This window comes from Lytechinus variegatus, chromosome 1 (assembly GCF_018143015.1).
Source record: "Lytechinus variegatus isolate NC3 chromosome 1, Lvar_3.0, whole genome shotgun sequence".
NCBI lineage: Eukaryota > Metazoa > Echinodermata > Echinoidea > Temnopleuroida > Toxopneustidae > Lytechinus > Lytechinus variegatus.
In genome coordinates, this window is record NC_054740.1 from 89,509,547 (window position 1) to 89,534,793 (window position 25,247).

Here is a 25,247-nt window from a genome sequence, read left to right on the forward strand (position 1 = left end):
GGTGTTGCTCAAATCTCTCTCCCTCTCCTCCCCATTTACCCATGTGTGGTGAAATGAGGTTGGCATTTTTCTTGTTCGTCGGGATAGATGCTTGATTTTGTTTTTGTTTACACTGTCAGCTTTTATTACAGTTTTCATCATAGGCGGCGGAAGCGGGGGGGGGGGCAGATCGGGGGGACGACCCCCCTCTAAATTTTTGCTTGTCAATTTTTTTTCCTGCGTCCCCCCTAAATTCATATGGACCCCCCTAAAAATGTGTTTGGTCCCCTCCCTAAAATTCAGGTTAATGACCTTTTTTTTTTTGGCTTGTCAATTTTTTTACCTGTGTCCATCACAAAATTTCAGGTGGACCACACCTAATTTTGTTGGCTTCCGCCGCCAATGGCTTTTATTTCAGTATTCATCATAATGACAAATACGCTCAAAAGTTTTTGAGCGTTCTGATGGTGAATAAAAAATGATCCAATGATCCTTATATGTCTAGACCGAGAGACTAGAATGAACAAAATTTAAATTAATGCAACTTTATTAGTGTTTTTTTTATATAAAAGTTATATTTCAAAGATTTATTTAGTGAGCATATGCTGTTTAGACTCGCCACATGACAGGGTGGTTGTGCTGTGCAAGTTTTTTCTCCTCTCTCTCTTTCTCTGAGTCTCTCTCATCTTTTCATGCTTTGTCATATAATTTCGTTTTCTGCATTTTGTACCTATACTGAAAACGTTTATTTTGAGGGGAAAGTTCAGTTGTTCTGTATCCAGATAATTTTCATCTCTAATGTACGTAGAACACTGCCTAAACGGAATGACACTTCAATTGTTTTAATTGTCTGTAATTCTTCTTGGCTAATAAATTAGCACAACACGTGCATTGATGATTAGCTTCAGATCTAACTGCAATTTAATCAAATGAATATTGATATTCTGTCCCGGGGGCCACTTCCATTCACGAGTGGATACCATGCGCGACCATGGGGTCTCGAAAAGCACCCTAAACACGTAATTTCCATATTCTGAAAATGCACCCCTTAACAAGTATTTGCGTGTGAAACCCTATATACCCTTAACAAGTTAATGGAAACAAAACGAAACTCTCAGTGGCAAATATTCCCTGAAATGAACCCCTAAACAACGGTACAGGAATGTTTTCGAATGTTTTATTTTTACGGGTCCTTCGGTCGTCGGCTTTACCTTATTTGGTTTAGTACGACCCCCACCTTCTACACCTCACGCAAATAGGACCCTAAACACGTAGTGTTGGGGCAAAAAGGACATCCTTTATAAGACATTTTAATTTTGTTTTATCATCTCCGCAAATTCGACCCTTAACACGTAATTTTCCTAGCGAAATAGATACCCTTTTGTCATTATTTTTGTGTTTTTGACACCCTTATCACGTTACGTACGTAACGTGCCCTATCGTGAAAAGGACATCCTTTTTACGTGTTTTTTGGGTCGCGCATGGTATCCACTCGTCAATGTAAGTGCCCCCCCCGGGTATTCTGTTTATGTATTTATCATCTGTCATGTATCAATGGCATGTATAACATCACACCCAACCCTTCGCTCCCTCGCCCTTCACCCCCCTCTCTTTCTATTACTCCATCAGATTTTCTTTCACATTGATCAAGATACAGTTAATATGCAGCGGTTTATTAAATTATTGTAACTTGAATACATCCCTTTACTGGCCGATCATGAAAGCATATGTCTTTATTTCTGTTCTCTCTCCTCTACAAAAATGATTTATAGACATCACCCACTCAGTGTTTTTTGCATTTTATTGTAGGCCTATCGCTTTGTGAACACATTGATATTAGGTTACTAGTATAGGGTTGGTCGAAAACATGATTGTACTGTATATGCCTACCAACTGCTATCAAATATTGCTGTGGTTGTGAAAAGAAATCGATTAACTTAATATTCTTGCGAAAATTGTCAACATTCTAAACTGCCGTTGATGCTTGCTCTGATTTGAAATTGCACTAAAGACTTAATTGGTATAAAATACATAAGTAACGGTATACCAAGTTAAAACAATTTATTTATCAACCAGATTAATGTGATGCAATTAAATGAAACATACATAATGACATAAACTTTCCCTGTTATAAAATGTCATGATATCATAATAAGTTAGTAGTTAACTGGTCACCTTGAACAATATTTAACTTCAATGGCATCAAAACTTTCCACAAATCAGGCGCGAGTTCAACTCACATGTGTAACCTCGATTTATTATAGTCTTTGCTTTCTATTCCTTAAAATATTAATTCATATTTTGTGCGACGAGATATTTCGTAGTAGATCTAGATTTAATCCTGGATTAATAACTATAATATTCTCTTTTTTTTATTAAGATGAGGAAAGAATATAATTCAAGACGAAAGAACTGTCATAACTTAAGCAGCATTTAAACGCTCACAATAAAAAGCAGCATTTTTATTGAGCTAGGGGATTGCGAAGCGAACCGCTCATGAATAATTTATGATTCTTCAGTGGCCGTCCTACGGTTTAAAAATTCGCCGCCCGGCCGCGCCAGCAGAGCGTACCGGTACCGGTAGCCGAAACGTATGTAATTTTGCGGGCCGGCTAGATTGCTATGGATACATTTGGAAGAAGTGACGCTTGTCACGAATTAATAACGCATAGGGCCTATTTGATTTCCCATACTCTAACATGAGATGTAAGTATTATAATCTGGATGATGTACCGGTAGGATGGGGGGTCGGGTGTCCGGACACTTTATCTTTTTGAAGGCAGCCTTCTTTTTTGTCTGTGGATTACACTAAAAATATGAATTCATTACTTGTAATCATTATCTATTTTGTTACTTATAATATTTCCTAACATTTTGTACTAAAAATTGATGAAACTTCGCTTGTAAATTTTTCCAAATGACATTCTAAAATTGATCGTCCGGACACACAACCCGTCCGGATACACAACAACTGGGTATACGGTATGATGGTGGGCCCCAAGTCTGCGCACCTAACAATTTTAGTTAAGATTGAACATGAATTTCTTCTTATTTCAGAAAATCTTTCAGTTGATAATGTTCCTTACATCATAATGAGTTAGTGTACCAAATATCTCATAAAAATGTGAAAGAAATATATGATTTTCTTGGAAAAAACCTCGGGCAGTCATTTTCAAATTGAAAAAAAAAATGGTACCCCATGTCTGCGCACTCATTCACTTTGCACACGATTCAGGGATTTTGATGAGAAAGGCTGTATTTTGAGGCTGTCACATGAAATGCCCTGAATTCATTATTTTCCCACCATTTTGAGTCGGGTTTTTTAATGAATACCTGTCTATGTATTGCATGTGTAAAGTTCGTGTTCGTTGCGTATCTCTTTTACTAGAATATCGCAGATACGCGGGTGCGCAGACTTGGGAGACCGCGCAGACATGGGGGAACTGACCATACTGATAATTTAGCTATCGATGGAAAGCTCAAATAGTGATTGAATTCATTTTGAAATTAGAATTTAGATTATTACTAACTAACCTCGCATGTTGTGTGAGTGGATCTGCGGTACCCTTTTCATAAACCTATCCTCCAATTAGCCGCCTAAGAGTAATGCGAATAATTCAATAAAAATTGCGTTCGTAAACTCTGATTCTGAAAATAAGCCGCATTATTTTTACGAGCGCCCGTCTTGAAAAAGGCGGATAATCGCCATGAAACTGGACACGCCCCCTCCGATGCGGTTGTGTTGGAAAAGGGTGACCTTGTGACCTCACCATGGCAATTATCCGCATTATTTGGAAATGCGTTCATAAACTCAAAATCTTATCCGATGCCGCTATTATGCGGATAATAGCAGCATCAGAGTAATGCGGATAACTCTTGTCCTCCTCCAATTTTACGACCAAATTATGCTGCTATTAGCCGCCTAATTCATTTTAATTGGGTTTATGAAAGGGGTATTAGACGCTTTGTCTTGTCATGCTTGTCCTTCCATTAGGCCTATTAACGGGATTAATAATCAATATAATGATTGTGGGCATTAACAGAAAGACCAGACAAGAGTTCAAATTATTTGAGCTTTATATATTTTGTTGAAGAATAATGTTCACTCTTTCGAATTCTTGCATGTCTTGAGTTAATTAAAACATTTGTATTTTGTATGATGAGAAAATGCATTTCTCTCCGATTTCATTATCGTCGTTGAGACTTCTCGCGTGAAGTTGAGATGATTTAGCAGCGCAGAGGCTAGACAGGAATAACCGTCGTTTCTGGGGATTTATTCAACAATTTCTGACATTTTACTGTATCCCCATTCACCATGTTCACCGACGGTAAAGTGTCCGTGTGGGCTCCCATTTGTTATAACACCAGCACTTTTGTCCGACCAGTGTCCAAAGTTTGGGGTTATATAACACATCGAGGTTACAATCTTAGGATATGTAAACTACAAATTAGAAATACTTAATTATTCAATTTTAAAATACTTTAAACGATATAGATGAAAATGCATGAAAATTATACTTTACCAATGTTTAGTTGGGAAAAGCACAGCTAATCGATCCAAATTAAGGCAGCCAAACTATGAAATATTAACAAACGAACGGAGAGGGCGTCAACAATATACGAATGTGATATCGATATTGCGTTCCATCAGCACACCTACAAGGCAATAATACAATACGATACACTCACGCAGACAAACGATAATAGTTATAATCGCGATATATCGAGACATTAACGATAATGACGTCATTCAAGATGGCAACTTGCAAGAAAAACCGTCAGGTCAGGAGAAAATAAATGTCTTAGATGACAGATTTCTCAATCATCCAGTGGATTTTTTTTCAATAACTCCGGTCCAAGGTATGCAATTACTTAAGTTATTTATATTTCCCTGATAATGTAACTGTAAATTTCGCTCAAAAAACAGTTTTAAATCGCGATCTATAAAACGCTAGTTCACTATACGTTGTCTGTAGCCACGGACCCCCAACCTCTTCAGTCTATGTATGGTGAGTGGAGCCAACGTAGTTCAGCGGAACAACCAAAATACAGAGACTGAAGCTTTTGGTCTACACAGAGGCGTGACGTCATGTTCTATCGATAAACCGGTATTGTTCCTCTGAACCCAGCTTGGTATTGGAGCTCAGTTCAGGGGACTTTTTATGCTCTCAACACTAACACCACTCACACATTGTATGAATATAGTAACACCGAACACCGTACTTGAAATCACCCAGTGACGAGTGATCACCCGGCCTCACCACCGGCCTGGCTCGGTACCCGACTGTGGACTGTGGCAATCACTATCTGCCAGCCGTGGCGTTGGCGTTGATGATTGACAGTTTTTCTGATCATGCTGATTGCGCGATGGGGTGCGGTACATGTAGATTCTATGAGCCTTGAGTTGAGGACTCCATGATGATGTTTTTTAATATTTTGACATACCGTATACTTCTTCATCATGGAGTCTTGACAGTGACACTCTTCCCATAGACGCATCAGAGTCTGACCAAAACAAAGATGGATTTCCCTAAAGTCTAGACCCTAGGTCTAGGAAATCCATCTGTTACTAGGCCTAGGGGGCCTATAACTATAGAAATCATGTAAATGGTGGTGATTTTTACACCTTCCTACACCTAACTTAATGCGTATGAAGGTTTAAAAAAATTGGTTGATAAAAATGTTAAAAATTAAAGGTTTCTTACCAGACCGATCTCGTGTAGATCCCTCGATCCGTTTGTCATCAAAGCAAATCCGATAGGTCTGACCCTTGAACCGCTTTGTTATGACATAGGTACGATTAGCAATGTTACATTATGGAATTTTGAAGAACAATTTATAGACAAAAATTATTATTAACAAATACTAAAATTTAATACGTGATTATAAATAATAATCATAGTAAAGAAAAAGGGTTTCTGTCATTCTTTGAAATGAACAAAGAAAGAAAGAAAAAGAAAGGAAGGGAAGATGAATGAATATGAAAGAAAAGATAAGGGAGAGAAAAAAAGAAAGTAAGAAAAAAGAGGAAGAAAAAAGGAATGATGGAAAGAAAAATTGTTTCCTTCTTTTTTTGAAAGAAACAATGAAAGAGAAACAGGAAGGGAGGAAGGAAGGGAAAGAAAGAATAAGGGAAAAGGATTTTAAAGGAATATAATAAAATAAAGAATTAAAGAAAGGATGAAAGAAGAGAAGAAAGAATGAAGGGAGGAGAGAATGAAAAAGGAAAGAAAATAATGGAAGCAGAAAAAGAATGAAAAGAAGAGGAAGGGAGAAGGAAGGAAAAACAAATTTAAGGAAAAAAAAGAATGAAAGAAAAAAAGGAAAGAAAGATAAATGAACTGAGGGAGAGAAAGGATCAGGAAAGAAAGCTAGGAAAGATTTTAAATAAAGATAGATGGAAAAAGCAAGCAGGAAGGATGAAGAAAGAAGGATAAAAAAGAAAGAAAATGTAAGAAAGAAAGGAAAAACCTATAATCTTCAAGCAACCAAAAAAATCTAATCATCTAACCAAAATCTTAGTGATATTTTGGGTTTTTAAAATATATTTTAAAAATTGTTTGAAAACTAAAATGTTTTAGAAATGAACAAAATTTCAAAGTTAAACATTGTTGCCCAGTGGATTAGTCTTCGGACTTTGAAACAGAGGGTCGTGGGTTCGAATCCAAGCCATGGCGTTATTTCCTTCATCAAGAAACTGATCCACAATGTGCTGCACTCAACCCAGGTGAGGTAATTGGATACCGGTAGGAAGTAATTCCTTAAAAAGCTGTGTGCGCTATGAACGCCTAGCTTAGCCGTGTAATATAGATGTAGAAGCGCCTTGAGCACCTAACAAGGTGGATATGTGCGCAATATAAATACCCTATATTATTTTTATTTATTGTAAAACTTAAAAATTAGATCAAACATCGTGGCATCTCACACAGGTTTCTCTCATCCCATTACAAGATCACAACAAGACTCAAATTGATTTATGATTTATTTTCTTGCTATATTATTCATCTTCATTTCATTAAAAAGATTACTTAATTGATAGTTACCCCAGGTATTACTTTGAATGGCTGAAAAGGACCAAGTAAAAGCCAAGATAATTTATTCAGTCTCCTTTTCTTGACAAGCTCTTTTCTTGTGTCCGTACGAACGAAGGCATATTGACTCATTGGGTTCCAAGTTTCGCCTCAAACTTGGATCTCAATGTTTCACGGACTTGCATACATGTACTTCTATAGTCATCTTTCACTAGTCTAATTCGTAGACCACTATTACAGCATTGTTGATGTTTTGTTTGACTTTGTTTTTATTTTGACAGAGGAAGGGGAGGAGAGAGCGGGAGGGAGAGATGAACGGTATGTGTGTGTGAGAGAGAGAAAGAGAGATGAAAAAAGAGATGGAGAGGGGGAGCGAGCGAAAGAGATGAACAATTCACTCCTTCAAAATGTCTCCAAGACTACCAGTCCTATGTGGGTTGTTGATGCGGTTTCTGTTTGTAGGAAGATTAGTGCCCTGGGACTTGTTTACTTTCCTTCATAGGGCTGGAATTCTTCTTTGTTCCTATCTCAATTTTTCACTTTTTAAACGTTAGGATTTCCTCATGAAAAGGAACGGGATTGTGTCACTTTATGAATTCAACTTCGCTTGCACCAAAAGTACCTTTCTTGTATACATATTTCAGTTTTTTCTGATTTTTTTTTCTTTCATCCATTATAGAAAAAATGGATTCTAAGCTGAACTGCAATCCACTTAGTTTCAGGGACAAGATGGAATCTAAGCTGGACTGTGATCCAGATGGTTTCAGGGACCTTGTGTTAGGTGAGACTGAGTCCCTTCCAGATCAAGAATCAAACACAGTGAGGATATTCCTTAGTTCAACTTTCACAGGTAAGAAAAATAATCTGAAAAAATGTAGAATGCACAAGGATGTTAATTGCCATTTGATTTTTATTTTAGACATGTAACTCACAAATCAATGATGTGATGGTTTTAGTAATTTTGAGTCACCAAGTCTGAATTTTAATGCCTTTGCTGAAAGGTTATGATGTTTATAATGCCAAGAAAGACATATATTTAGTATGGCACTAAGGACTAGGGTAGGAATGAGATGCAGTTGAAAGTGACACTATAATAAGATTATTTCAAACCTGAATAAGATTATTTCAAACCTGTTTTTGTAACATTAAAGTCTAATGTTAAGCATTTATCTATTTATTGTACCAGGATATACTTTGACCATCGGGATAGGTTTATTCTGTACATGTAGGATGGTTTTCAGGATCAAAGTCAAATCATTAGACCAGGTCTCTGTTGCATAAAAGCATGTAACTTTGCAATCCAAAAACTTCATGAATTCCTTGATTTTCATTGTGGCTGTTCAGCCTTCTTACTCTGTTAGTTACCTTTTAGTATTAATTTAATGCAACAGGGCCCAGCCCCAGAAGCACATAAAATCAAGTAAAATAATGAAGCACATGAATGTAAATAAAACTTAGTAAGTAAAATTACAATATGAAACATGTAGGCCTATATCTAAAACCAGAGTCTGGAACATTTGTTCAAACTGTTGATGGCATCACATTGTGCAATGATCTTTCTCCCTTTAGACATGAAGGAGGAAAGGAATAAGTTGATCAGGGAGGTGTTTCCAGAGCTTGGTAGATACTGCCATGAAAAGATGCTTGAGTTTGAAGTGGTTGATATGAGATGGGGTGTACGAGATAGTGCCACAGCAGATCACCTGACATCGTTCCTGTGCCTTAATGAAATTGACAGGTGTAAACGTATGTCTCAGGGACCTTACTTCGTGGTAAGTAGTTTCATCTGATATAATTCAAATACATGTACCTGTGTTTTCTATATATTTTACTGTGTTTATTGATGAAAAGATGAAAAAGATGAATAGATGAAAATCCATATCTTATTGTACGAAATAGACATGAAATGAAATACTCTGAAAATTTGCTTTGGCCAATTGATTGTGGGCCCGGCAGCCACTCTTCAGTGCCAGTTAGACGAGGCTCTATCCCTTTAATCTTTGAGAGCCCGACAGGGTAGCAGCAACTCCTATCTTTTAATCTCTTTTTGGTCTGACGCAGCCGGGGTTTGAACTGCCGACCTCCTGGTTGTGAGATGAACGGTCTACTAACTGAGCTAACACATCTTTTTAATTATTCCCATTTTTTGCGAAGAATTCTGCATCCTTTCATTATTATAATTACAGTCTTTTTTAGATATTGCATAGTCTATTTCATCCATACCCACAGAAGTACTATGATAATAATGATTTGAATTATTTACTTGAATCTTCAATCCCTGTTGCAAAGTGTAATTGTTCTGAGATATATGTCTTTATTTGTAGGGTATCTTAGGTGATAAGTACGGCTACCGGCCACTCAATGCCACCATTTCCTCAGGCATGTTTGAAAAGCTCATGGATACTGTCTCAAAAGATGAAAGCATCTCGGCAGAAGATGTAGATCTCATACGGAAGTGGTATGTAGAAGACACCAATGCTATTCCACCTGTCTACGTACTGCAGCCTATCACTGTCCATCTTCCTGACTACTATGATTCTAGTGATTTGCAGAAGCAGAGTGAGACAAGGCAGAAGTGGTGGGTGATCTTTGATAAGATGAGGAAGGTGTTTGATTTAGCAGCCACCATGGCTAGACAAGAAGGTGTCTTCACTGATGAGGAAATGCATGAACTTGTTATGTCTGGTGAGTCATGTTTATCATTCTGTCTATCAATTGAATAGTTGTAGAGGTATGCAAAAGAGAAACACTTCTATCATAGAGCATTGTAGCCTAGTGGATAAGTCTCCTGGCTTTGAAATAGAGGGTCATGGTTTCAGATCCCACCCAATTTTCATCAGCAAGAAATTGATCTACATTGTGCTGCACTCTACCCAGGTGAGTACATAGCATGAATGTATTCCTTGAAATGCTTCTGTGTTATTAGAGACTGTGTTCTAGAGCCAGTGTAATAATATATGTCTTTCAGATATGGACGATTGTATGATATGCATTATACATGAACTGTGTTATTATCGTTATAACTATATGAATTTCTTGTAAGCTTTTTTTTTAAATAAAGATCATCATGTTTGAATGACATCTCAAGATTATTGAGAAAGCTAGATAGTTTTTAGCTTTCAAATCACTTGAAAAATGTCTATGTTCTGTAACAATCAAAATGTCAGAGTTTGACATGTACATATACATAGATTTTGATTTCTAATTCAATTGATATATCTGAGATAGGAGAAAAATAACCTGAAATTGAAGAAAACTTTTTTTCATATTTTTAGAAAACATAGTTGTCCCAATCAATTCAGATATATTTTCAGTATAGATGTAAACTGTCAATATTGGAAAGAATGTACATGTAGCTAAAGTACTGATCAAAAGTCTTCTGTTAAATAATTTTTACAGTGACTGAAGAGGAGATTCGTCATGGATTGAAAGACAATACCAATGTTGAAGATACTTGTATCTTCTTCACCAGAGACTTCAAAGATATGGAACCATCTTATAAGCAGAAAGATTCTTTGTCTAAGTTTACTGACATTCAAACTGATGAGTAAGTAAGGCCCTAGCCTGGGGTTTGTAGTGGGTCTAATGTTTGTCCCTCACTCATGTGTTTACTATAAAAAAATTGTCTTACATATTTAGTATCTCCTGCTTAATAGAGTTAATTTTGATTAATTTTCTATCTTTATATTATGTACATAGATATAAATAGACAAAAAATGATTACATAAAATATTATCTACATGCCTTAAAAATGGAAACCTGACAACCTATTATGTTCACTTTTTCGTCTGTAAATGAGACTTTGAACTACAGAAGTATATCAAGTATTTTTCAGTACATATTCATGGTACTGTATTGGGCGATAGTAATGAAGAGATATTACTACCAAAGAGCTGTATTTTGGGATCACTGCTAAGAAATCCCTTTTTTAAACTTATTTCATAAAACTGACAATATTTTCATGTGTTGCAATGGAAATTTTAGTGATGTTTTAGTTTTTAAGTTAGTGAAAGTTAGACAATCACTATTATAACTTTAGCTTATACAGTATTATGTAAACTTCCATTTTGCAGTGACAATCAAACTCTAGAGTTTGTTGAGCAGTCCCAGACGTTACTCACAAGGCTGAAGAAAGAATACATTCCCAGTGTGGTACCAGCCCAAGCACTCCATACCTTCACTGTACCATGGTGTGATAAAGGAATTGACCCCATTGGTTGCCCGGGGCATGCAGAATATCTTGAGCAGATGTGTGACATCTTTGAACACAGAATGAAGGCCATGATAGACAAGAAGTGGGAAGTTCAAAGGTCAAAGGTTGTGAATCCAGTCAAAAGTCAGCTCCAGAGAGAACTGCTACATCACGCATCCTTTTGTAAAACAAAATGCAGGTATGGATATTCATGCATTATAAATTTGAAGAAAAGAAAATAAAATTACATTTCTTATGACAAAGTAAAATAGAAAAAAATGTGTTCATACATACCTGCCCACTTCTGGGAATAGATGAAAGTGGAGTTATTTTGCTGAGGGTAAGGATAAGGTGACATTATCTCCCTATTAAAAAAAAAATCTACTTTTTTTCTCATCCATTTGGTTGAGAGATTTCTCTTAATCCTTTTGTCTTCCCTCTCTTACTTTTAAAGTCCCTTGAGCATTTACCCAAGTGGAAATAATGCTCTAAAAATACCATTGATCAATGAAAATTTGATAAATAGTGGGATGTTTCACAAAAAATAAAATTCAGCTAAAATACTTGAATTCGCTGTTGTGTGTGGTATATAATGCTCTAGCAAGTTGCTCAGACAACGTCCATGGGACACACAGTACCAGATGGGAATTTAGCATGAAATAAATATGGGCAAGTGAAGCAAATGAAGAATGAATTTTTAACATACTGAACTCTTTATGAGCTCCCCCCTAAGTCTGTACTCGTGATTTAATATAGTGACTTCCTTTATCATGTATGCTCTTCGCCCTGTGCTCTTATACATAATTTGATAGATCAGGGGCCCGTTTCATAAAGGACTTGTAACTTTGCCATTATGGCAAAGTTACAAGTCCTTTATGAAACGGGCCCCTGATGTACCATTCATAGGAGTAACAACTATGGCAATTCATAGGAGTAACAACTATGGTTTGACAACTTCCATGGTAACAAGGCTCAGCAGCCATGGTAATGGCAACGTTGACATAGTTGGTATCTCTTTATGAAATGGGCTCTTTTCCTTTACAAGTGATATGATTAGTGTTTTCCTTTTATACCCCATATGCTTTTTGCATATAATACAGTGCCTTTCAAGGAAGGGAAGATATCCTATCATCCATCAGGTCCTACCTCTCTTCAAACGTGTCCAAGCCCCTAGTTGTCCATGGTATATCAGGATCTGGGAAGACATCGGTCATGGCTATGGTTGCAAGGCACTCAAGAGAATGGATTGAAGGATGTGTAACTGTACTCAGGTTTCTAGGGACATCAGCCAACAGCTCTACCATCCATGCCACATTGCAGAGCATGTGTAAACAGGTATAGAAATAGTGATACATTATATTGAAGGCAGGTGCAACAATAATATAATCAGCAAAAAACTAAAATACAATTTCAATGCTTTAGAATTAACTTATGACCATTTGAATATGTATTTTGATAATCGAATCTGCACTTTTGAAACATGTGTCAAGCAATGAATATTTAGGTATTTAGGCCATCTCATGATTAACATTCATAAAAATACACAATATTATACAAAATGATCCTCAAGAAGCACAAAGATTTTTGCACTATCCTCAAGAAGCACAAAGATTTTTGCACTATCGTAAACTGAGAGGGTCTAATAATGTACCCTGCTAATGACAAATTTCATCTTACCAGGGGGCCGTTCCATAAAGCTGTTCGTAAGTTAAGAGCAACTTTAAGAACGACTGGTGAACCTTTCTCATGCGCTAAAGCTTGGCAAATTTAATATACCATTTACCACAAGAGAGGATCACCAGTTGTTCTTAAAGTTGCTCTTAACTTATGAACAGCTTTATAAAATGGTCACCAGGTACCTATAGCAATCATGGGATGATTGCATTACATGATACCAATAGATTGGAAGGAGACAGGCATTATACTTATTATAATAATGGAGATCAAAGTTTGATATTCATCTAATCATTTTTGTAACTTCTCCAGATTTAGGACATGATATGGAAAATAAGTTTCAGAAAGTAAGTAAGCCTGCAAGTGAATGTGACTGACTTTGAGACATTTTTGTTTTCAACAGATTTGCTATGCTTATGGTGCACCACCACTCCTGTCCAAGCACTCAAGTGACTTCTCAGAACTGGTTCAGCTCTTCAATAAGTTGATTGAAATGCTTCCAACCAAAGATAAGCCCCTCCTGCTGCTGTTTGACAGTATTGACCAGCTCAGTTCCAATAACAACGCCCATAAGATGAACTGGCTTCTGAAAACGCTCCCAGAAAATGTCCATGTTGTTGTGTCTATGCTGCCTCACGAACACAACATTCTGGACAACATCAAGAAGACCCTGACAGATCCTAGATGCTATATTTGCATGGAAGTTGTTGGTGAAGAGAATGGAATTGCCATCATGAATGGCTGGTTGAAAGAAAGAAACCGGAGGTTAAATAATGAACAAATAAAAGTGGTAACTGATGCTTTCAGTAAGTGCCCTCAGCCACTCTTTCTTAAGCTACTCTTTGAGGAGTTTGTAACATGGCCATCGTACAAGTCAGTAGAAGATGTTAAACTTCCTACCACTGTAGTGGATGCTATCAATGTGATGTTTCAGGATCTTGAAGATCGTCATGGGCTTATCTTTGTAGCTCATGCTCTGGGTTACCTCACTGCAGGAAAGAGTGGTCTAACTGAAGCAGAGATAGAGGATGTCCTTTCTTGTGATGATAAAGTTCTCAATGATGTCTATCAGTATTGGGATCCTCCAGTGGAAGGGGTTGTTCGTATTCCACCTTCAGTCTGGAAGAGGTTGCATCAAGACATTGGGGAATTCATTACAGAACGACAGGCTGGTGGAAAAACAGTGATTGCTTGGTATCATAGACAGTTCATTGAAACTGCTGAAAGGCGTTACCTTGGTGACCCACAGTCCAAAATGGATAGACATAAAGTTCTTGCAGATATGTTTCTTGGAGAATACAGCAGAGGGAAAATCAGGCCAGTTCGACTTGAGAGGCGCAAAAAGGATTTCCCAAATGCAGACCGTCTTGTCTCACCTCAACCCCTCATGTTTGGGGAGAATGTCTTTAATCTCAGAAAACTGCATGAGCTACCTTTTCATCTGATGCAGTGTGAAATGGTGAATGGAATCCCTGAGGGTATGGTGCAGCATATCATGTACAACTTTGAGTGGATTCTGACCAAGTTAAGAGCATTTAGCTTTCTAGAACTTGTGAATGATTTCTCCACATTCGATGAAGAAAGTGGCATTCTTCTTGAGGCCTTGTACTTGTCTGGTAGTAATCTGAAAGAAGACCCTTTCTGTTTAGCAGGCCAGCTTCTTGGGAGGATGTATGACCTGATGGACAAGTACCCCAATATCAAAAAATTACTTGAAGGAGCTAAGTCTTGGGTAAGGACTACCCAGCATTCTTTAATCATTCCAAGAGGAGCATGTCTGATCCCTCCTGGAGGACAGTTGAAGACATCATTGGCAGGTCATCCATCAAGAGTAGAAGCTATTGCTTGCACTGGCAAAGGAGATGTAATAGTAACAGTGTGCAAAGATGCCAATGACTATCCCATGGCTAATGTTTGGGATGAAGAAAATGCAGAGCTCATACATACTCTGCAAATCAGGGCAGGAAGCAAGGCATCTGGTGCATTATCCCTTACCATCAGCCATGATGATAGATTCGTTATCTTTGGTTGTCAGCTGTTGGGAATGTTTGAACTCACCAGTGGTGAGTGCATGTGGAAACTTGAGACTGGTGAAAACCATGCTGTCAGTTCTCTGCAGATCAATGAAACTGGTTCATTAGCCATTGGTGGATCAGAAAAAGGGTCAAATGTCTTTATCTGGGACCTCAATAATGGACAGCTCTTGACTAAGCTTGAACACCCTAAAACTGCTAACTTTTCCTTCTTTGAAAGTGATGATGAAATACTGACTGGTTGCCAGGATGGTTTCTTCAGACACTGGTCTATCACCTCTAAAGAGTGTCTTCATTCATTCCAAGCTCATAAGAACAATGACATGAAAGTGGTTGCCCATGCAAGGTCTGTGCAGACTCTTGCTTCTGGTGATAGCAATGGATCCATCAAGCTCTCTAGATATGTAGGCAAACCAAGTGGCCCTGATGTGGTCCTCGAAGGTCACAGGAAAGCTGTTACTTGTCTCTTGGTGTTATCAGATGATTTACTTGCTTCTGGGTCAGCTGATTTTACTGTTCGTGTCTGGAATATGACTGAGGGTTTAGCTTTGTTGAAATGTGAAGGTAGGTGTTTAACTGGTTTAATATTCAGATTATATTTTGGTATGTTAATAATATTTTAGCTACATTTACTTCATTGTAAATTTCTCAGAGCAAAATTGAATCTTCTGGGACACATTTGCTATCAAAACCTAAAACATTCATTAATACATGACAGAACTAAATGCATAAAAATGCATAAAACGTGTAGAAAATGGGATGGGAATAAATTGTACTCCAAAGTTGTATGAACATTGCACACTTATATGAACGGTTCGTGCTTTACATGTTCTGTCTTCGACAAAACAATTCTGTTTGCCATTTGATTTTGATCTTGTGTGTATCATTTTGTATGTTGACAGGTCATGATGGTATGGTTACTTGCCTTTGGCACTGGCCAGCAGACCCCAAGGAAACAGGGTCCAAGTCTATCTTGGTATCAGGTTCTAAAGATGACTTTCTGAAGGTTTGGGACCTGGAGCCTAAGGATGATAAGTGTCCTCTCATCACTACACTGGAAGGACATTCTTCATGGATCTCAGATGTTACTGGAACAAAGGGAAGAGTGCTTTACTCTGCTTCAAATGACAAAAGTGCCAAGATGTGGGTCTATACCAAGGAAACGGTAATAGTCTTAAAGAACAAAGTACAGAAACTGAAAATAGCTGAAGTGAAGAGCTTCTGCAACAATGTGTAACATAAAGTTAGCTGATCAAAAGAAGATACATGTATGTTCCAAATTTACAACGAAAATTAGTTCCAATTTTCTAACCCCTTTTGTCTGTTGTTTGGAAAAAAAGTGCATGCAGACTAGGAATGTAATTGCAAGTACTGTTTAAATCCATCATGGGCAATTAATATACAAATTATGAATGTTTATGAGTGCAATAGACAGAATGCTTCATGAGGTGAGAGATCAAATGATCCATTCAATGAGACGTAGCTGAGTTGAATGGATCATTCATATCATCTATCACAGAATAAAGTATTCTGTCTATTGCACGAATAAAGGAACATTCATTATTTGGTTTATATGACAGTTAAAACTAGATTATTTTTCATAGGAAATTTATTAGTTTCGATGCAAAATATGATCATGCATTGCGAGCTCGGTCTGTTGATTGTTTCGTACATTGCGTGCGTGCAATGGACAAAATCGTAAGGATCCAAAATTGCACTATGAATGGATCCTAAATTGCACGGTCAATGACGTCATTGTAAAATGGTCCAAATAATCAACATCAAACAACCAATCAAATGCCAAGGATCTATCTAGGTGTCATATGATCCTTGTTAGTCAATGATTTAGGAAGCTTGCAGAGGCTCACCTTTCACCGATGGTTAACAGTCCCCTTTATGCATCAGGCCAGTAATAATAGAGATTATGTCAAAATCTTCTTGTAGATATATTTGAAAAAGCTGCAAATCACAGTTGGTTGATTGATTAAGTTTTATCATCTCGTAATTGATTGTCTACCTTCTTGCAGATGATTAAGAGGGAAAGACACAGTGGACATGCAGTTGTTGTCAAGTTTACTCCGGATGACTCCACAGTTATAACCAGTGGTCAAGAGGGATCCGTTAAGTTCTCTAGTTTCTATGACTGCCATGTGACCCGCCGTGAAGCAGGATTTACCTCCAAGCTGATCTTCAGCAGAGACGGCAAGAAGTTGATTGGTGGATTTAAAGAGGAGGGCAGGCTTCGTGTTTGGAAATTAGACCAATCAACAGAGGAAGGTGGAGATGTGTTTGATCTTGAAGGTCATGAGAAAGGCATCCTATGGTTGGTAGTTGGACAAGATAATGAAGTTGTCTCTGCATCGCAGGATAAGATGATAAAGGTCTGGGATTTGGATACCAAGTCATGCAGACTTACTTTGAAAGGTATGGCCTTTGGTTGAATGATTCTGTCATAAATGTTATCTGCTTTTAATCATCCTGCATGTATCCCACTTTATTAATCATTAAGACCTATAATACAGAGTAAAGACACATTCGATTTAAAGACCAACAGCTGTGACTACTATAGGTCATGGGCGGAAATCCCAGGGGGGACGTGTCCCCCCTACTCAAAATAGTAGGGGGGACACAATATGAAATGTCCCCCTACTATTTTGGGTCTTTGGTGAAGCTAAGAAATATATCACTCAAAATGTGAATAAAACGTCCGTTTTCGGACAAGATGACCTTTTTTTTTTGCTTGTCAAATATATTTTCGGCGAAATTACCTTAAATTTTAGGTAATAGCTTTTTTTTTTTTTCCTTGTCAAATTTTCCAGACCCTTGTCCCCCTTACCTTTTGGGAGAGATTTCTGCCCCTGCTATAGGTGTCATCATTTTTGTTCCTCTGCTCCTCCAGTGGTTTCCATAGGCAATACTGACATCCTTCATACTTAAAATAAAGAAATATTATATAGTAGTATCCTTAGCCTCAACAATCTGGTTAAAATTATTGGAAAAGTTGACTCTTAAGACCACCGCACACCTTACGACCTGACTGGTCTGCGACTGGCTTACGACTGAGTGAGGGGAAATGAATCGCAAGGTAGTCATAAGCCCGACATCGCACACCTTACGATCCGATCTGCGACTCATGCATGCGCTTTTTGCTCTTTGCCATAGCATCTGAGAAAGGGCGCTTACTACTGCCTATGCGCGTTGTTTATCATGATACGCGTCGTGCAATTCTACTGTCGGATTGGCTGGAAGTTTGATTGAGCTTGTGATCGAGTCATAAGGATTCGACATGTCAAATTCTTCTGATTTTCCTTGCGACTTGTCTCTGAATCGTCTGCGGCTCTCAAACTGACAAGAGCCGTGACTTCACATCTTCCCTCAGGCCTCACTCAGTCGCAAGCCAGTCGCCGACCAGTCGGGTCGTAAAGTGTGCGGTGGCCTTAAGAATAGTTGTATTCACTGATGGGTTCCACCCTAAATGTTACTTGAAATTTGAATTTGGGTTAAGAATATTTATGTTTTTTTTGATCTTCGAATCACTTTAGTCTGCCATATTTGTCTCGCCTGCATAGCAGAGCGAGACTATAGATGCCGCTCTTTCTAAGACGTCGTCGTCAACATTGAAATCTTAACCAAAGTTAAGATTTTGAAATGTCAACATAACTTAGAAAGTATATGGACCTGGTTCATGAAACTTGGATATAATGGTAATCGAGTATTACTTGGGATTCAACAAACTTTGGCTATGTTGGGGGTATTTGTGGAATTGTCATCTTAACTTTAAATGTTTATTGATCTTGTTCATGAAACTTAAATATAAGAGCAACCATGTATCCCTGAATATCCTGTGCGTTGTTTCAGGAACATGACCAAGATCAAAGGTCATTGACGGTCAATGAATTCTGGCCGTGTAGGGGGTATTTGCTGAATTGGCATTATAATTTAGAAAGATTATGGATCTGGTACATGTAACATACACATAAGAGAGTAATTAAATCCGAAAGATTGTTTTGCACAGGTCTTAGGTCACATGATCATTTTTGCACAGGTCTTAGGTCACATGATCATGGTAGAACGTCATTTTTGGTCAATGGACATTATTTTATTATGTGATGATTTGTTACCTGATTGCTAAGAAAGCATGAATGCTTGTAAGCAAGCAACCAGAGGACCGACGGCTTAAAGTCCCCTCCGAAGGACCTGGTACTGAGGATTAATGCCTTACCAAAGGGCACTAGCGCACCTAGTGGGAATCGAACCCGGGTCACCAGAATACGAATCCCCCGCTCTACCGACTGAGCTATCGCGCCTCCCTATGAATGTTTTCTTGTGTGAATAATTATTCAATAGCTGTTCTCATAGTCAGTACTGCTGCTATATCGAATGACATAATGCAGGCGAGACTGCTAGAGGTGCTCCACTTGTTTTATGTTCATATTAGTCTCTTTTTTGGATTCAACTCCTGACCAAAGTTGTCATGTAAATATAATGTAACAAATGCTTGGGTTGACTCATATCAACTTTGTATTCATTTATATTTTGATGTGTGTGCACAGAACATGAAGCTCCAGTAGGACATGTAAAGACAGTGACACAAGAGACAGATAGTTTCATAATATCAACAGATGCCAAAGGAGTCCTCAAGTTCTGGAAATATGACACAGGAGAATGTCTTCTATCTGCCAAAGAGCACAATGCATCCATACGGTGTCTTGCTGTATCCAGTGATGGTATGCTTGTTGTATAAATGCTTCTTTTCTATGCAATCTCAACAGCAGTACTAATTGTTTCCCCTTTCAATAATGATATTGTTACATTGTTCTGAGTTTTTGAAAAAAAAAAAATTAGGAAGTCCAGGGTCCAGTAACAAAAAGGTCAACAATCAGTTGTACACTTGATTTTCACAATTGATTGTACATTGTAGTCAATGCAATCAATCTTAAAAAATGTTCTACAATCATCGCTAACCTTTGTGTTATGGGCCCCTGATTTCTATTGATTAAGTTGTTATTTTGGGCATTTTGCATTCTTCTTTATTGTATTTTACTGTATACCTTGTCATGTTCATTCATGTTAACTTCAATTTTCAAAATTGTTTCATTCTTGATATATTTTTTTTGAGGGAAAGGGGCGGGTCAGGACCAGGTCTTTCTTTATTCATGAATCCCTGAAAATATGAAGAAAAGCATTCTACCTCTTTACCTCCTGTTGAAAACTTGTTTTTGTTTTCTTTCTTGGCTGCTTGTAGGTCTGTATGCAGTGACGGGTGCCAATGACAAGCAGATGATCCTTTGGTCGTTGTCTCCAAACTCCTTTGGTCAAGTGGTCAAGCATATGCCAGTTCATGTGTCAGAGGTGATCTGTTGTGCATTTACTCATGACAGTTCTAAGATTGTCTGGGGAACCCATGCTGGTGTGGAGCAGCTTCATGTATGGCATTTTTTGGCTGATGATGACCAGTAAGTAACCAACTGTTATTCATTCAAATTAAGCTCTGTTGTGTATTCCTTCCAAAATGATGTCTACTCCAAAAGCATCATATCTGTGATAAATAATATTAAGTGCTTCTGTTCTTTAGAAAGGAATAGCAATAATAACAGGTTATAAACATACATGTATGATTGATGTTTCAAATTCAGCATAAAGCTGCTTGTTAGTTAAGAGCGAATTTAAGAACGACCGGTGAACCTTTCTTACATGCTAGATAATCACCAATAATAATTATTTACCGCAAGAAAGGATCACCAGTTGTTCTTAAAGTCATTCTTAACTTATGAACAGCTTTATGAAATGGCCCCCATGTAAGTAAACATAAATTTGATATCATTCACAGCATGAGCTGCCTCCTCAAAATTGTTGCTTTAATTCAAATTATTTATTTGCGTTGATTGCCTGACAGTGGAGCTCTTATATCTTTGATTTGAATATTGTATTTGTATGAGATATGGATGGTTAAGTTCATCTCTGAGATTGACTGCAAAGCACTATGGAGATTATCAGAGGAGATAAAGTTTTCTTAGTGAATTTGATTAGAATTCAGTTGATTGCTTATTTTAGAAGAGTGGTATTGAAAATCTAGTGATTGCTTTGGTGGCCACCCATGACAATACGAAAAGAGCCATGATTTCCACCTTTGGTTTGATGTTTAATGCACATTAAGCAGTTTGCATAGTGCAGGGTAAAATGTTTGTAAAAGTCAATGTAGCTTGCCACCAGGGTAACGACCATGCCCAGTTCCTGTTAGGAAACATTTGCTAGAGTAGAGAATATGAATACATCACAGATCTGGTGATCGGAAAAAATCAATTAAGAACATTGTTGATGTTTGAAATTTTGTATGAAAGTCAATATTCTTTTTGTGCATTTTTAGACTGCTGGTCGGTCACAACCATGCCATCATGGATATGTGTATATCATCAGATGACCAGTATTTGGTGACTGCATCCCGTGATTGTACCTTGAAAGCTTGGCATCTTCCTACCATGGAGATGTTGGCATCCTTTGATTGCAAATCTCAGATCAAGAACATAGACCTGGTCTATGGCAGTGAGGACCGCTATCGATTGGCAGCAGAGAACAAGTCTGGAACGGTTCTTATTCTTGATATGCTACTAGAGAAAGCAGATAGATCTGACATCAGGTTTGTTTTTTTATGCATTAGTTACCGGACAATAAAACTCTAACCAAAAGTTAATTCGAATAACAAGAGAAAAATCCAACAAGCATAACACTTTAATTTCATCAAAATCAGATGTATAATATGAAAGTTAGGACATTTTCAAGTTTCACTTAATTTCACAGAACAGTTATATACACATTCTGGTCTGTATGCAAATGAGGGGACTGATTAAATCATTCACTCAATATTTCTTTTGGATTTTGTTAATTCGAAATATAAAATGTTGTGATTTTCTCTTCATTGTCCTGTGAAACAAAGCCCCCCCCGAACATGTGGATTTATCATTGTTTAGACAATTTATGGTTCAGTCATGTTGGTCCTTGTCAAATCTATAAAAATTGAAATATCATCGACCCTCTCTTTTGCATGTCACTGTATTGTGCATATAACATCTTCATGCCCTTAAAACACAAATCCTGTACCAACCTTGATTCTTATGAAATGAAGTCCACTCTGAATGTAGATAAGATGAATGTCAAGTGATAAAACAAATCTTCAAGACTGTCAAGGAATTACTTTTTACTTAATTTTAAGTAATCATTGGTGTATAAAAAATCCCTATATTAAATGATAGGATGTTACATAGATTTTATTCATCTCCAAAAATTCAAGCTTGAAATAGGATGCGTTCTTGTGTGTTCTAAAAACTCATGCTTATCAACTTAAAATTATTCCGTTTGACTGTTAATGAAGAGAAAGATTTTTTCTTCTCTTTCTGAATAGCTTTGATCACCATACCCAGCTCAATGAGACACACCACATTCCAACCTCAAGTGACCAGAACAATGGAAAGCACCAGTCATCGTATACAAACCAGCAAGACAATGGATCAAATAGTGCATCTTCTGAGAAGTCTAGAAGTAACTCAGAAGGGAAGAAGAGTAAATCAGCCATTTGTATGCTCTACTGAGAATATTTGATACAGTTATTACATCAATACCGATAGCACATCTTAGGGGAAGTCTAGGAGTAACTCAGAAGAGAAGCAGACTAGATCGGCCATCTGTATACTCTGAGATTATTGGATCCAGTTATTATATAAATGCTTTGAGCCTGACAGTACAGCGTGTATGCTCTACTGAGAACATTTGATCCCGTTATTACATCAAAACTAGGAGTAACTCAGAAGAGAAGAAGACTAGATCGGCTATCTGTATACTCTGAGAACATTGGATCCAGTTATTACATCAGTGCTCTGAGTCTAACAGTACAGCTTAAGCAAAGTGTAGCAGTTACTAGGAAGAGAAAAAGACTAGATCGGCTATCTGTATGCTCTACTGAGAACATTGGATCCAGTTATTACATCAGTGCTCTGAGACTGACAGTACAGCTTAAGCGAAGTCTAGCAGTTACTCGGAAGAGAAAAAGACTAGATCGGCTATCTGTATGCTCTACTGAGAACATTTGATCCAATTATTACATCAGTGCTCTGAGTCTGACAGTACAGCTTAAGCGAAGTCTAGCAGTTACTTGGAAGAGCAGAAGACTAGATAGGTATGCTCTACTGAAAACATCCAGTCACTACGTCAATGCTATTGGCCTGACAATATAACTTAGAAGTCTAACAGAATTTCAGAGGGGGAGACGAGTAGATCAGCCATAATCATGCTCTACTAAAAACATTTAATCCAGTCATCATGTTGGAAGCAGCAAGATAAAGTGTCTAACAGCACAGCATCAGAGAATTCCAGCAGGAGCTGAAATGAGAAGAAGAAATGAAGATATGTCCTGTAGCCTTCTCCCTGAAGGTTTTTTTGCAGGAATTCAATGGTGTTTATGAATGTGAATTCATCTTCATCATTTCTTCATTTTGCTGCAGGTCAAACAACTTAGCAAAGAAAGGTAAGTCATTTGTGGTGGGCCTTATGCCATATTCCTTTATCATTGCAAAGAAAGGGATAAAAGAATTGTCCTTTTGTAGGAAACATTTGTGTTGTATTTTGTACCAATATGCATGATTCATTGGGTGTGTGCAATGATCTATGCATTTAAATCATTTCATTTGAACCGTGAGAGGAACCTTCTTGAATGTAAATCATGCTTGTTCAAGATAGGGATATGTGAAAGATATTGCTGCAATCATATTCTAGTATATTTCCATTATATTGCGAGCGAAATATGTTAAATATACTTCAGATCCGTCCAAAAACTTCTTGAATATCTTAATGCATGTGTTTGAAAGAATGCCAAATGATGCTTCATGTTCAGATGTGCACAGTACTGCAATTTTCATATATTTATTATCACTGTCTTTCACAGCTAAAGTTGTATGCATTTGTTATGAGAATGTTTCTTTTCCTATCTCTTCATCACATCCTTTGACTGCATAATGTATTCAAATTATTTTTTGATGAGTTTCCATTTATACAGGGTGAACTTACACACCAGGGCCCCATCTTACAAAGAGTTTCAATTGATTCAATCAATCGTAAATTGTAAATGGATCAGTGTCATCATTTTTTCTACAGGAAATTTGCAAAATGTCCTTTGTAAACAAAGGAGTACACACCAAATTGTCAAGAAATCACTGAATTTATGCATATACATTCATATCTAGAAGATTTTTGAGCAAAACATGCATTTTATGTGTTGACTTTGCTGGCTTTCCATAGTTGCGGTGATCAGATCAATCGCAAATCTTTGTAAGATGGGCCCCAGTTCAATTTTGTACTGCAGGAAGTATGATTACATGTATAGTGGTTATGTGTGTAATATAAATGAACAGTGTATTCTTAGAAAATGAACCAGAGATACAAGTGTAATATGTTGTAATATCATTGATGCATGGTTTATTTATTTTTAATCCATATATGATCATGCATAAATGATGCCAGACACAAATATAAATAATATTATTATTATTGTTATCATTATTATTAAAGATTTCAAAACACAAATAATATCAAGATACATTGAGCTGTTTGTACATTTGTAAATAAACAAATCAAAAACAAAATGTCAATTTCTCTGATTTTGAGAAATGTTTGTAAAGTAACAGACTTCTAACATTGACATATTTAGAAACGTTTGGAATACTACCTTTGGAATACTACCTTAGCAATTAAATAAAACAATGAAGAATTACTTTTGAATATGAACACAAATCATCTTCTAAAAATAGTTTGAAGATTGGTTTGAATATGTAGGTGGAATGCCACTCTTGAGTTTTCCACTTCTCTTGTACAGCGATTATATTTGTTATTCTCCTGTACTTGGTACTTGTATCTGATATCACGTTGAAGGACCTATCTTATCTCTGTGATATTTCCTACTTACATGTAACATGCACCCCAATAACAACAAAAACATAGCAAGTGACAAGTAACATTTTTTTCTAAAAGTTCAGAATGTGTCTTTAGTCAGTACCGATGTCAATTAAATACAACATCTTGACCAGCAATTCTCTTCTCTGGAAGAGTATCAGTGGATTAATTTTTGCCCAGAAGAAAAGAACATTGATTAGAACATCAAAAACATTGATACCTGTACATAGTTTGATTGACTTGTCACTTATTTCCTTTTGTCGTAGTTAAAGGGCATTATGAAACAAGGCAAATACAATTAAAGCAGTTTCAGTTTTCTTTCTGGTATTGATGAGTCATACACACAGACCATATCAGTGTACAAAAATGTATAACTGTATATAATAATTGCAGTGGAAA

The 25,247-nt window shown here is 37.1% G+C and overlaps 1 protein-coding gene across 1 annotated transcript; it reads left to right on the forward strand.

Annotated features, from left to right (window-relative positions):
• Nucleotides 1-2,598: 2,598 nt before the first annotated feature.
• LOC121427826 (NACHT domain- and WD repeat-containing protein 1-like) lies at nt 2,599-24,046 on the forward strand. The gene is made up of 14 exons (XM_041624395.1): nt 2,599-2,685; nt 7,690-7,860; nt 8,580-8,782; nt 9,335-9,695; nt 10,410-10,557; nt 11,084-11,401; nt 12,303-12,537; nt 13,280-15,473; nt 15,812-16,074; nt 16,937-17,333; nt 19,463-19,636; nt 20,155-20,365; nt 21,277-21,546; nt 22,309-24,046. The coding sequence occupies exons 2-14, from the start codon at nt 7,695-7,697 to the stop codon at nt 22,493-22,495; spliced, it is 5,127 nt and encodes a 1,708-aa protein (XP_041480329.1). The 5' UTR covers nt 2,599-2,685; nt 7,690-7,694; the 3' UTR covers nt 22,496-24,046.
• Nucleotides 24,047-25,247: the final 1,201 nt, after the last annotated feature.